At 38.7% G+C, this 14849-nt stretch overlaps 1 protein-coding gene across 6 annotated transcripts in view; it reads right to left on the bottom strand.

The window, feature by feature from the left end:
* Positions 1-947: 947 nt before the first annotated feature.
* The window catches only part of slc7a1a (solute carrier family 7 member 1a), a 38140-nt gene continuing 24238 nt past the window's right edge, over positions 948-14849 (bottom strand). For 4 of the 6 annotated variants that reach the window (XM_005472234.4, XM_005472232.4, XM_005472233.3 and 1 more), the window contains 12 exons: positions 10805-11067; positions 10531-10713; positions 10270-10428; positions 9995-10169; positions 9741-9874; positions 8208-8430; positions 6222-6361; positions 4362-4464; positions 3997-4175; positions 3463-3614; positions 3246-3354; positions 948-2849 (listed from right to left, as the gene is read on the bottom strand). In XM_005472234.4, coding sequence (XP_005472291.1) covers positions 2665-2849; positions 3246-3354; positions 3463-3614; positions 3997-4175; positions 4362-4464; positions 6222-6361; positions 8208-8430; positions 9741-9874; positions 9995-10169; positions 10270-10428; positions 10531-10713; positions 10805-11003 — 1941 coding nt within the window. In that variant the 5' untranslated portion in view covers positions 11004-11067 and the 3' untranslated portion in view covers positions 948-2664. Of the gene's footprint in view, positions 2850-3245; positions 3355-3462; positions 3615-3996; positions 4176-4361; positions 4465-5445; positions 5583-6221; positions 6362-8207; positions 8431-9740; positions 9875-9994; positions 10170-10269; positions 10429-10530; positions 10714-10804; positions 11068-12862; positions 12975-14849 lie in introns of those variants that run through there. The other 2 variants (XM_005472235.4, XM_003446726.5) reach the window with 2 other exon arrangements.

The following is a 14849-nucleotide window of genomic DNA, read 5'->3' as shown; positions in this document are numbered from 1 at the left end:
AGTCTTCCCAGGAGAGTGGAAGTTGTTGCATTTAGCTACAAAAGTTGGCTACATTTAGAACTGGTTGTCATCAAAGCTCTTGTAGGTGTAATGTGTAGTTTTGTCTATATAGTTCATCTGAAATAATCACACACTGCTAAGTAGATTAACATTTTTATGCCTCCGGTTAATATCAAGATGTTTTGAAAAACAGACACACTGAAAAGTGGTTGGAAACCATGCCGGCAATCATGCATTGCTTCACTGCTTCTTTCATTCAAAATGCGACCATAATTTTGATAATGAAAACCATGTTTAAAGAAATAAAACATGAAGCCAGTCATTTTGATCATACAATCAAAATTTTTTATTAAGTTCAGTTTGTGTTTGTCACATATTTTAATGACAGTGGTGTAAAATTCAGCCAAATAGTATCCAATTACATTTGTAAAAATTCAGCATGGGTATTAAAACACATCAATAAACAGGAGAAAACATGTAAAATGAATGGCGGACATATAACTTCCTCAAAAGAGACATCTCATTTGATTAGAAAAAATAAACAAGTGGTAAAAATTTGGCCTCTCTTATTTTGTATTAGAAAATACATGCTACAAACCACAAATGCAAAGATACAGCAGCCAGCACTGTGAAAATCCACTGTCACTTAGAGTTGGAGGACATGAACTGAAAATCTGAAACTGTCATTGCTTTCATCCTAAACATGTACAAAGATTCAGAAGTTAGATTTACTGCCATTACTAATGGGAGAGCTAACACAATGCACAAGTTAAACAACCTGAAAGATTCCTGTTAAGAACTTGACCGCCCCGCTTCCTCGGACTCTCAGACTGAGGAACAATCAGCAATGTGTTGTCTACACTCCTGGAACATTAGTTTGTGTATTACATTCTGCGTTGCAGATCTTTGCTTTACAATGTTTCATGATTGCTTCTTGAGAAAACAGATACAAACAAACATACCACTGCATTAAAACTGTACTGTAAAACCACAACTGAACATGAGGACCAAGTTTGGACCTCAAAAGGCATCAATGAAATTTTTCACATATAGAAATGGTAAAGCACAGCGAACTGCAGCCGCTTTTATACATCCAGACAAGGACCTGACCACAGATTTCTGCTAGTGAAGAATTATGTCACAGATAAGCCAAGTGTAATGTGAGAGCTTGTAATGGAGCAATGTTAGAACAGCATTTTAACAGTGTACTTGCAATATTGTTACACAAGAACTGGGAGATTTTAGAGAACTTGGGTTTTCGTACCAAACTGTATTTTATACTTACATGTGTAATCTGATGATAAGACTTTTGCACATATACTTAGGTCCATAAGTATTTGGACAATGACACATTTTATTTGTGTGTTTGGTTTTTTGTAATTTAGCCTCTGTAGATCAACACACAACAATGGATTTTAAATAAAAAATAAACCAAAATAAACAGCTGCCAAATCAATAATCTGTTACAAGAAGGAACACGGGGGCCAGCTGAGCAACACCAGAAAGCGTAGGAAACCACAGGAGACAACTAAAGTGAACTTGTACCAGAATGATGGGAAAAGGATAGTGAAGGGGAAAAACAACTCATGATCCAAAACACACATCATCTGTCAAACACGGTGGAGTCAGTGTTATGGCATGAGCATGTATGGCTGCCAATGGAACCAGTTTACTAGAGTTTGTTGATGATGATTCAGCTGCTGATATAAGTAGCAGGATGAACTGTGAAGCATGCAGGGCTGTACTCTATGTTCCAATTCAACCCGGTTGTACAATGGACACTTCGAAGTGGAAACTGGATAATGACCAAACACATTCTGCAAAAGCAACTTTCTCAAGGCAAAGAAAGGCATGTTCGTTAATGGCCATATCAGTTACCTCAAGCCAAAAGAGGACGTTTTACACTTTCAGAAGACAAAACGGAACTAAGTTAAGATGTCAGATCGTCACTGACTGTAAAAGATTTTTTCCCCGTTATTAAAAGCAACCCTTGTTAATTTCTTTGGTTATTTTTTTTTTGCCCCTGATAATTAAATTCAGACCTATATATAAACACTTTGAATTAAAGTCTGCACTTCCCTTGATTCACATCTTGATCATTTGATTTAAAATCTCTTCTGGTAGAGATTAGAGGCAAAAGCACTAAAATAAATGTGTCATTGTCCAACAAAAACCCGTGAACCTAACTGATGAACTTTTGATACAACAAACAAACATCAACAACGACAAAAAAAAAAATCCTGCTGTCAAAAATGTGGCTCAGACACAGGTTGTAGATGTAAGTGCAACCGAATATGAAAAGAAACAGAGACTATGGCTCCCCAACATCTTTAACACACTGATGTATTCTGTATCTCCAACACAAGCCCTAATTCCTGATAGTCAAGTAATAATCGGCACTTGAATCTGAACCTTATTGCAAAATACAAAACATGTTAGTTATGGCTTTATTAGTCTTTTTTTGAGTATTCTTTCATCAGTTGTCTGTGTTCTCCCTGCAGCTGAAGAAGTAAGTCAGAAGATTGTGAATTTTAGATATGAGGTATTTATCTTTACCTTCCCCAAAAGAAAGTACTGCCAGTGAGTTCACACAGACTGACTGCTGGCTATCAAGGATGCATGTCTTGGAAGCAGCGTGATCTGACGATGGAGATTTGTAAATTCCTACAAATCTCCATCATTCTCTTCCCTTACATCAATGCCATCTGACAAAAAGGCTTCCTTTTCTGGTGATGCTGATTCTGACTTGCGGTTCAGCCCTAAGCCCTTCATCTCTGTGTCCGGAGTCGAATGAGCTGAAGCTGACAGGGTGCTGTGACGGATACCATAGCCGAAGTAGATCGCGAAACCTGAAAAGGCAAAAAGAACATAACTTTATTTGTGGGATATAATTCGTTTAAAAGCTATTTTGTTGGCAGTTTGGTTTTTGATTGGTTCTGGTGTTATGCAATCCTAGCTTTTCAATGCAAATACAGCTGCTGAACTTTTCAGTCTAAAAACAAGTACCTTTTTAATAACATCTACATTTTGCAACCAACAGACAAAGTATGTTTACTCCTGTTTTGCAAATGTTTCAGATCGGTCTGCGAACACTTTGCAATGACAAGTCAAAGCAGCTAGCGCATTTCAAGCAGCTAAAGCAAGCAAAACAGTCAGCTGGGTGTGTGAGACCTTTAAGCGTCATCTTACGTAAGTGTAAAGAGCAGAATTCTTGCAGTTAAAAAAGAGCGATGGACTGTAATTACCTATGGCCATCCAGATTGAGAATTTAACCCAAGTGCGTTCTTCAAGCTGCATCATCAGGTAGATATTGACAAACATGCTGATCACTGGAATGAAGGGCAGCATGGGGACCTGGGCGACAAATACCACAAAAGGAGAAAATGTAACAGCATCCATTAAAACTTAGCAAGCGTGAACTCTCAGGGGGCAGAGGTAGTGCCGAAAGAGCTCAAATCAAACCTTGAAGGAGAGTTTAGTTTGGTTCTGGGGCTGTCTCCAGATGATGAAGACCACGAAAAGACACATCGTGAAGATGACGCTGAGGGCTACCAAGTTCCACGAAGCAAGATCTCCATAAGATGCCAGAACACTGAATGCCAGCATCAGCATTCCTTCGAAATGAAAGAGATGTTATTATCTTATGTGTGATACTTCACAAGTGCAATGTGATTTTTAACAGTGAAGATACTGGAAATGAATCCATCCCCTACATTCAAGGCGAGCACGCTTGTTGGCTTGTTTACCAAAGATCTAACGCCTTCATTTTATTGAGTAAGCAAATAAATTGTATTTCTACAGCACATTTAAAACTAAAGTGCTTTACACTAAAATGAAACAGAATAAATACGTTTCCAAAAGCTTGCCACAAAAGCTTCAGCTTAGACTTAAAAATAGTCACAGTTGATGATAGTCTAAGGTCTTTGTACTTGATTTCCTTACATTATTTGTATGATTTTATTGCCGTTTTAAGGCATTCCTGGTTTAATAACATACCGAGGAGAAAGACACAGACGTTGACAGTGAAGCCTGACAGTTTGGAAGGGGCGGGGTTGTCTGGGAACAGCAAGGTTTTGAAGCTGAGCCTCTCTTCCATACCGGGCAGGATGTTGCCCTCATTCAACTCCATCTCCTCCTGGCTACTGACAATCTGGTAACCCATGCTGGGCCGGTACCTGAAATAACAAGAACAAACACCCATAATGAAGTGTTCAGACATAGCAGTTGTACTCTGTGTCCCTGCCACTTAAAATAGTTGCTAGCAATTGCTTCCAATAGTTTTATTGGCTAGCATAAACAACTATAAATATGTTCAGACCGTGTCCAAGGTAAATTCTTCAAGCTGATATCTTCTCACCAACCTGAGCACCAGGATACAGGCAGCCACTAATGTGTAGGCTAGCAGCGTCCCTATCGACATCAGGTCCACCAGGTCCTTCAGCTCGAACATTAACACCATGAAAACTTCACAGTACAAGGAGACAAAAAATAAAAATTAAAAGTGAGAATGCTTGTTTGATCCTATCAATTATTTTCCATACTTGTCTTAGAAGAATAAATTAAGATGTGTCTAACATTCAGCTAAAATTCAGCATGCTTATACAGTTACTGTGAGCACAGTAGTATGCTGAGAATAAGCTCAAATGATGCCATTGAGTACAGCCTCATAAAGATGCTAGCTTGAATGTACATATTCTTTTCACAATGGTGATTCCCAAAGTGTGGGTCATGGCCCTCTGGTGTTCCAAAGGTTTACCACACACAAAAGAAATCTTTGCTACAAAAAATGTTTAATTTATAATTATATGAGTTTCAAATTTACTTGAAACTTCACAACTACAATCTTCTTAAGGTGCTGTATTGTTCTTCTGTTACACTGCAGGGTAAAAATAGCATTATGGAGCGAAACCAGCAACCACCTGGTGACAAAGTCATTCCATTTCATTTATATGATGCTTTTATTTTTTTGTTCTATTTTTTACATGGGAAAAAATCTCATATCAAGTCACTGGTGGGGAAAGATAAAAAATGAAGCAGTGGCTAAGAAGGGAAAGAAGTTAACAGTAAATCAATCTCAACAACACAAATCAAGAAAAGACCATTAAAAACCTGTTGATTAAAGTTTTGATTAAAGGTTTTCATGTTTTCAGTTTTTAAAATGGCCCCAGTTGGGAGTGGATAAAGTACAGGCTGGAGGTGGCAAAAATTCCCATAGGTCGGAAAATCAGATAATGATAAAAGGGATTGGTAGCTGCCTCTATTAAAAAAAAGTTACAAAAAGTTTTGAAACTTACATTAATCTTTCCAAAAACCAAAAAAAACCAAGTCTTTGCTTTGTTCTCTTTCTCTTCAATTCAAACCTGACCTTCTATCACTGCCTCTCTCAACTCCCTCTACTCAAATACAAGAATTTGCATTTTTATTTACCGCCCACCTTTATCTTACCAGCTATAGCCCCGGCAGCAACAGTAGATGTTACGGGAGATTTTCTCTCACTGACGTTGGCCAAGAAGGAGAAGAGCAGGCCATCCTGCGCCATGGCAAAGATGATACGAGGTAGGGGGAACATGGAACCCAACAGACTGGGGTAAAGGGGGGGGCATCATATTGTGATGGCAGCGGTTTGGTGTAACGTGAGGGACAAGGGGAAAGGAAGAATTAGGAAAGGTCAGTGAGCGCCAAGGGAAGATTCAGAGAAAGGAGACGGATGTGGGTGGAAAGATCTGGGGGTTAAAGAACATGCTGCAGCATGCCAGACTGGCAACACTGTTGAAGAACAATATGCTGGGACAAGGATACTCTGATGTCAGCATGCAAGATTTGGCCCCCTGTATGACTACATGTTTTGCACATGCTGTTACTCTCAGTTTCAGTCCACATACCATGCGGTTTAGTTTGGATTAGTGCTGGTGCACATCTCCTTCTCAAGATGCAAGTTAGAAAATATGTCTCAAGTTTCCCAATAGAAAAAACAATGGAAGAGTTCTAGTATAGACACAATAACCTTGACTGCCTCAGCCAACTAAACAGAGACCTGGCTATGTAAAACACTTAATAATGAGTTTTGAATGCTGAGTGATGAATTCTAACAGGATATGTAAAAAGACTAGAACAGAAGAAGAAAGACTAAAACATTTATCCCTGTGTAGCTCAGACTCAGCAGCATGAAAAGTTGCTTTAGTAAAAGTGCTCTTTTTGTGGCACGCGTGTTAGTATCTCACCTGCCAGAGAGGAAGTGACAAAAGATGCATTTAGTGGGGTTTTGGTGCAGGAGTTGACCCTGGCCAAGGACTTTGATAACAGCCCATCATCAGCCATAGCCATGATCACACGAGGAACAGGGTACAGACAACCCAGCAGGCTAACATGGGGGGAGGGGGTACCAAAATATAGAGTATCCACACAAGCAACCATGTGAAACATGCATAAGCAAAGACAACAGCACACATATGCAAGGAACATTACATTCAACATAGATACAGCAGATTAAGACAAAAAACAAAAAAACAGAACACAAGATACTTAAACATGTTGTGCATACATTTTAAGTAAGGAACACATATGCAACACTTTGTAATATGTAAATAACAATTTAGTGCAATGCTTTGCAGATCTTATAAACCTATATTTTATTCACAATAAAACATAAAAAAAATCTATGTTTAAACTGAGAAAATGTACCATTAAAAAAAAAAAAATTAGCTCAATTTTATTTTAATATTAGCTTAATTTAATACGTCTTAATAAAGATGGGACAAGGCCATGTTGTTTACCACTGTGTGGCATCCTCTCTTCTTTTAACAACAGTCTCTAAACATTAGAGAACTGATGAGATCAGCTGCTGAACCTTTGAAAGAGGAATGTTATCTCACTCTTATCTGATATAGGACTTGAGCTGTTCAACAGCCCTGGGTCTTGTTTATTGTATTTTTCACTACACGTTTATTTTCAATTCATTTTATCCGTTTTATTTTTATAGCACCAATTCATAAAAACAGCGCCTCACGACTCTTTATATTGAAAGGTATGGACCTTACAATAATACTAAGTGCTTGCTCAAATACCTTTCAGCAAGCACTTGGTGACAGTGGGAAGGAAAAACTCCCTTTTAACAGGAAGAAACCCTCTGGCAGAACCAGGCTCAGGGAGCCTCAGACAGCCATCTGCCAGAGAATTTCAAATTGCATTTCATTGGACCACAGCTTCGGCCCAGAGAAGACAGCGTTTCTAGATCATATTCATAAATAGTTTCTTCTCTGCATGATAGAGCTTTAACCTGCATTTGTGAATCATGCCTGGTTTTAATGCGGTGTGCCTAATGGGCCGAAGCTCACGGGCTTCCAATATAGATTTCTGGCTATTGCCTCTCGTGCAGCGATTAACCATTTAAGATAATATCAAAATGTTCTTTTTCAGCCGTTTGTTGCGCCCATGCCCAGTCTGGTGCCATCAAATTCAAAATGATCATTGTATCTTAAATTACCTCATTTTTATCATGAAATAGTAAAATACTCAGTTTAAACATTTGATATGTTTTCTATGTTCTATCATGAATAAAATATTGGTTGATTGTTGCTATTATTAATTGCTAAGTATAACATATATGGACCATCATTTAAAGTGACTAGAAACTAAATGTTAGCAAAAAAAATGTCACCTGCCTTAGCCTTTCTGAGTCCCTGTTACATAATCACCTTCACACACTGATGGGGCAGCTATATTCTCAGCAGCATTTTTTATTTTTAGTTAAGGCATCAAATGCTTTCAGAAGTTAAATATACACTCTCGCCCAGGAACACAAACATAAATATATATATATATGTGTGTGTGTGTAGTTATCTGAGACCTTGTACACAACTGTGCATTTCAAATGAATGATAGTCTTTGGTTACGCTCCAGAAAGCAGATTTAGTTTAGATTCTGAGTTTGCTAATCCTGAAATAGTGTTTCATTTCCCCATTCAAACATCTATATTTTGATAGGATTCCAGTTTGATTTTTTAAAGGAAAATTGCAGTTGGCTAATGATGACTGAGTGGACAATGCTGAATACATTTCATGGTCCACAAGGAACAAATTTATATCCCTCAGCCTAATAGAATACCCACTGGTATTCACAGTTGCTTATCTTAGAGGTAATCAGTTCAAAGTTTACACAGAACAAGGTCTAGTACATGTGCATTGTGTTTCTAAGTTCAAATCTCTTACCTTGTAGACAGAGCGCAAAGAGAGCCTACAGCTACGGCATATTTCGCGCCCCCCCAGCCCACATAATTAAAAGCTGTAGGCAGAGGGCTGTTGCTGTCCAGCAGGTAGTATGGCATCATGAGGGTGAGAGCACCAGAAACGCTGAAGTAGATCACAAAGCAGATGAGCAATGAGGATACGATACCAAAAGGAATGGCTCGCTGGGGGTTCTTCACCTCTTCACCTAGGACATATATAATATACAGACACAGTTAAGAGCCAAGATATGCAAATCTGCTTCTGTATGACTTCAACGGGTGCAGAAGTATCTTCAGTTAATGTGCCATGTTTTGCTTATATTTATATTTGAAAAACACTGGCAGAAGACAGAAATTCTTACTTTCGGCGTTTGAACGTGAGGCAGAAAAGTGAATATGTGAAAATTCAGTGGAATGAAAACACAGAACACAGTACAAACTCTACTGTTGGATGGAAGATGGATGGATATTTAGATTTTGGAGGAGTTTTATGGTTTCATCTGAGAATTGCGCATTGTTCATTTGAATGTAGGGTGCAGGCACTGTGTAAGGTAACATAATTTACAGAAGTGCTGCAGTTGCATCGAGAAGTGCATGCAAGATTTTATTGAAGGTAACTGAATGCTAAGTGGTTGACTGAACCTAAATAGCAGTGGAATTACTTTACTTCTTAGTTATTTCCTAAATTGCCCCATCGTCTGCTATACAGCTATGTCTTTGTTACTAGCCACTCCCAGTTCATTGCAAGGTTTGAAGATATTAGCTTATTTTTTTGGTGGAGCCACCATGCTGAGAGGCCTAACTGCTCAGCTGCAGCTGATTATGTAAGAAGGCCTTGGTGTGTAATAAAACCACATTACAGTGATGGAGAGTGTGCATAAGACGCACAGATACGTGTCAAAGCAGGCCCAAAGTACTGTAAAATAAAATAAAAGAGCTCTGAAACGTGACGGAGGCAACTGCTGTGTGGATGATATGTGTGTGTGTGTGTGTGTGTGTTTGTGTGTGTCTGTGTGTGTGTGTGTCAAGGGGAAATGGAGTATGGCTTCATGCCAACTTAACTCTTACTGCCATACACACACACATGCACAAAGATCATTGTGAGTTTGTGTTATGTCTGACAATCGTAATTTAAGGCTAACTGGTCAGCTTGCCAGCCAGTTAAAATTCAGGAAACTTATGGGTGGGAAAAACCTTGTAACATGTATGAAGAAACGAGCCTGTTCACAAACTCTGCAAAACTCAGGGAAAAACCTCTGGAACGCCCTCTTCCAAAACCCTGTTTGTTCCCCCCTAACCTGGCTAGCAGTCTTTTGGCCTTCAGCCAGTAGCAGAAATGAGCCAAACGCATGGTTCCAAAAAGATTGAGTTACGTTCCCTCTCTCTCCCCGAAAATGGAAACACACACATGAGGCCGTCAAAGGGATATGTATGTGAAACTGTGAGACGTGGAGCAGAGGGAGTCAAAAACAGAAGGTCGAAAGAGTTTGTGTTTTCAGGTCAGATCAGCACTAACCTGTGGTAGCAATGCAGTCAAATCCCACAAACCCATAGAAACAGGTAGCGGCTCCTGACAGGACACCCGTGAATCCAAATGGCATGAAGCCGCCGATTCCCAAACTCTCTGCGCTTGGCAGGACGTCTGTCACACTAAACCAGAGGAATATAAATAATATGAAATATAGTTCTAAAAGAATGTCATCCAGATTAAAAAAAATAGAGTAACAGAGACAGTTAAAGTGAAAGATTCAGCATTGAATATGTCCTTACTTGGTGGTGTTTGTTGTATAACTTGCATGTAGGATCTCTTCAGGGTCTAGCTGCCAGTTTTTAATAGTGCCTTTGACGAATCCAGAGATCACCATGAACACCAAGACTAGGACATTGATACAAGTGAAGACCTTGTTCACCATTGCTGATTCTTTGACCCCAAATGCCAGCAGACCTTAGAATTGCAAAGGACAAAGAAAGGGAAAATGAAAAACGTCTTGAGAAAATGTGTTAAGTGTAATATTAAATGTCTTCTACGGTATATGTCTTCTTACTTGAAAGAATGATTATGATGAAAGCACCAAATATGTCAGGATACTCTGCCAGTGCTCCTGGTACATTCAGGGCCATGTACTTTCTGCAGAACTGCCCTATGGGGTTCCCTATCAACTCATCAAAGGTGGCGCTCCATGCACGAGCCACGCTGGAGGCACCTGAGACGAAGAAAAAAAATATTTTGAAGACCAATTTCTTCCTATACATGACCTTAAACTAGAAAAAACAGAAACAATAAAGCAGTGCTGCTTTATGCTTACCAATGACGTAGGAGAGAATGAGATTCCATCCAGTGATGAAGGCCCACAGCTCCCCTACAGTCACATAGGAGTACAGATAAGCCGAGCCTGTTTTGGGAACACGGGCTCCAAACTCAGCGTAGCAAAGACCGGCTAACACTGAGGCTATGGCTGCTATCAGGAATGACAGCACAATAGCAGGACCTGTGGAAGGCGGTTTGAATCATATGATTAAAAAACTTTCAGGTTTTTCCTCACTACACGTGTTTTCACTATCAAAAGTAATGTCACTTGCCAGAATTCTCTCTTGCAACAGCACCAGCGAGCACATAAACACCAGCACCCAAAGTACTGCCCACACCGAGGGCTACCAGGTCAAAGGTGTTGAGACATCGGCACAGACGGGAGTCCTCAGAGTTAGAGTTTACCACCTTCACCCTCATCAGCTGCTTCCTGAAAGTGGAAGCAGCGTGCAGAAGGCTCTTTATAGCCATGGATCACACTCTGGTCTCAGCAATAGTCAGGGTAGAGAGTTTTTAGGGGTTTAGAGGTCACAACCTAAAGATGAAAGACAGTAAGTTTAAAAAACACACTTAGTTTTTCATCTCCCCTGTTTCAACAAAGGACTCCGAATCATTTCTGGCAATAGCTAAGGAAGCTCATTATAGTGCGTTACTCATTGCAGAAAATAAACTAACAGTATCTGCCAGGACTGTTACTATTTAGCCCATGTTTGGATCATACAGCTAACTCATTTGCACAGGATAAATACAAGTAACAGAGAGTAGCAGCATGACAAGTGTCCAGGCACCTTGTGAGAACGCACTATGAACATTGAGAGGTCATGAGGACAGTGCAACAGTTTAGCCACAGCTCACGGAAACTTCCACCCAAGGACAAGCTGATGTGACAACACTGTCGTCTCATTTACCAGCCTAGCATGTCACACGTTAATTATGAATTACACTGTATAAAAATGTCTAATAAATGAGCTTGTATCCAAACCAAACAAAATTACACAAATATAACTAAAGATAACTAAAGATAATATCACATGCAACCAGCCACATTTTAGATAATATCACATGCAACCAGCCACATTTTAGGGAATAAATGAAAAGAACTGCTCAGTACAAAAAACACTGTACAGATATTTTCATGTCACTGAACAAAAAAACCAATCTCAGCAGATTAAAACAAAACAAAACAAAAAAACAGAATCTTTGAAAAAAGAAAATACAATAACTCATATTTACATTAAACAAATAGGGAAAGTTTAGTAATGTGAAATTATTCTATTTCTTGTTGCATCAAGCTGTCCACCATTATCAAACTGAAAATGCAGCAGAAGTCACACCTGCAGCAGTGTTGTAGAGGTCACTATTGTTTGCATGTTGTCAGTGATTATAAATGATGATACACGTTCAACAGTAAGCTCGATGGCCATTCATTAGATTTTCATAGGTGACTGCCTCTTCTATTTTCCACTATTAAGGGCCTAGATAATGAACATATGCCTTTTGATTAGATGCACACCAATTGGTCTTTTATTAGGTAAATGAGAAAATAAAATGTTAATATTTTCCTGGTAGATTCTGACATTTACTGACAAAACAGTTGATGGAGAATATAATCAAAAATTAAGATCAGTGTTAGTTCCAGCCTTCAATTACAGAATTGATATATCTGATTCATATACTGCATGACATGAAAAACTAGCATTTTATCAAAGTAAAATGTGACTTCAGGTTGCCATTTCTCCTTAATGAGACCCAAAAAGGGCTACTGCTGTCAGAAAATCTGCATGCCATGTATTAACCCTACATTATTTCACTCATTCAGCAAATGAAAGTGAATGGTTAACATGTATAGACATGCAGAAAAGTAACAATATGCAAGTAAAAGTTTAGAAATTATATGCTTTATTCATCTTAAGAACAACCATAATCTATTAAAATCCTGGACTAAACCAGAAGCACTAATACTGCATACTGCTCTGATTATCACAGCATCACACATGCTGCATCTGTCAATGATCTCGGAAGCTCATGAATACAAATTTGTAATAAAAATCCAAGATTTTTAGAAATGTTCTGGCGCAGTCATAAAGTCCTTGCAGAAAAAAAATAAACAAACCAATGAAAGTGACCTATATATATCACACAACCCCTGACTGACTTGAGTATACGGGTCAGTCTGGGGTCACAACTTTCTGTCGAAAAATCTACATTTTGTCAGATTTTGTTCAAATTGAATGAAATCTGATCATTCAAAACAAACTAAAATACGCCTTCTGAACCTTATGTCAAAGTAACCTGTTCGTTGTGAAGGCAGAAAAAGACAGAGTACTTACTCAAACACAGCGCTCGACCTAACAACTCCTGATGAAATGATGAGTGACGACAGAAGGATTAAACTGTGCATTGGTTAACTTTTCTTTAAGCTGCTGTGAAGACTGCGGGGCTTTGGACAGTAGGCGATCTGAAATAGAATCTAGAAGAATCACATGGCTTGGCTATTCCAAGCAGCGGGCACGCATGCACACACGTGCAGACTTAATTACTGCAGACGTCGGATGATCGTGCAAATCTTAATAAATGCATTTTCTACCATAAGAACTCTTGTTGTGCATCGACTAATATAACAGCAGCATTGTAGTTGCATATTACATTTATAACAGTATCCAATATAAAATATGGTCCCTTGTAAGACACATTAAAAAGTATTTGGCAGAGTACTTTGGATAATATGTTAAAGAAGTGGAAGGGAGGAACTGAACAGAAAGTGGTGTGAGCCCTTTCAATCAATGAAGTTAGACCATAAATATGACATTTCTGGACATTTGGAAAATGGCTGCTTTGAAGAAGACCTAAAAGTCATTCCATAAACAGCCTTAGTTGTTATTGTAGAGTCTTTACCTTACAATAAAAAGTTCCTGGAGGTGACTGTTGTCTAAGGAGCTTGGAAAGAAAAGCATCTGGACTTCTTTAAGTTTCTTGAAGCTGTTTCACTTCACATCCGAGAAGCTTTTTCAGTTCTAAGAGCAATTGGTGGAAAATCTCAGATTTTTAACCCCTATTGAGAGTGTCCCTAAGAGGGTCCTGGACACTTAAAAATCTGTCACATTTGATATCTGGGGTGTGGGGTAAAAATGACTTAACTGAAGCTTTAAAAGAGCTTAATATGATTGGTAGGCCTGAAAATGTAATGAAATAATACATACATGAATACATAAAAAATAAAGTATTCAGGATCACCACAAACAAAATGGGCAAGAGGGCTGCGTGTTAACCTTAATACCAGCACAAGCTCTTAGACAGAGCATGAGAAAACAGTGAGCAAAAGTATCCAAGGCAGTAATCAAATATAAAAGCACAAACATTGAGCAGTCACCTCTGTCGATCATTGAAAACAATCAAAGAGGCACCTGGGAATGCTAATTGAGCTTTCTCAGTAGCAGATGAATGATTCTATGTCCCAAAACAGCTGGAAAAATACCAGAAGTGAAGAACTGTTAATAAGTAAAACAGTCAACTGGTATCTGCTTAAAAAAAAAAACCACCCCCTCCCCAAAACCTTGTTGACATGATGTCTATGCCTCAAGTCTTTTGACTCGAGGAGAATGATTAATGGTTTGAAACTGGCAGTGTTTTCAGTTGGCAGTGAGTGAGGATTACTGTGTTTTCAGATAACCTCTGATTACAATCCAATTCCAAAAACATTAAGTGATGAAGATAAGAGGGGTAGTGTTTTTAGGCTGAAAATTGCCCAATAAAGGGTTAAGTAATCTAGATAATTAGTCATGCAGGGAGGAGTATGTTTTACTCTTTCTGCATTTCAGTTCAGCTACATGACAATGATTATTGAAATAGGTTAGGAGTTCACTGGGATTCGGTAGGGCTGTTGTAACAGGGAAAGACTGTTTGCAGTAAAGTCAGTGGCAGAGACAACGATAGGCTGAAGTTTAAAAAAAATGCTTTGTGGTCTGATGAAAATGTATCCTCTACATCTAAGTTCTCTAGACTTTGATCAGGTCAGGAATGAGTGAACCTTATGAATGAGTGGATGCTTTAACAGACTATAGTTATGATTCAACTTTTTCTAGTTATACATACATGCTGTATGTAGGACAACACGTGTGAATGTTTAAACAGCTAGAATGAGTACCCTGACACGCTTTGACAGAGAAACAGAGAAAAGTGCAGAAAATGATGTACTGTGACAAATCTATATATTAAAAAGCACGACAAGCTAAAGAGTTCAAATGCAGCAAAACTGCTAAGAGAAACAAAGGACACTTAACACACTTCTTATAAAAATCAGCAGCTCTCTCACAACTT

Source organism: Oreochromis niloticus, linkage group LG10 (assembly GCF_001858045.2).
Source record: "Oreochromis niloticus isolate F11D_XX linkage group LG10, O_niloticus_UMD_NMBU, whole genome shotgun sequence".
Taxonomy (NCBI): Eukaryota; Metazoa; Chordata; class Actinopteri; order Cichliformes; family Cichlidae; genus Oreochromis; species Oreochromis niloticus.
This window is presented reverse-complemented; position numbering and strand designations above follow the sequence as displayed.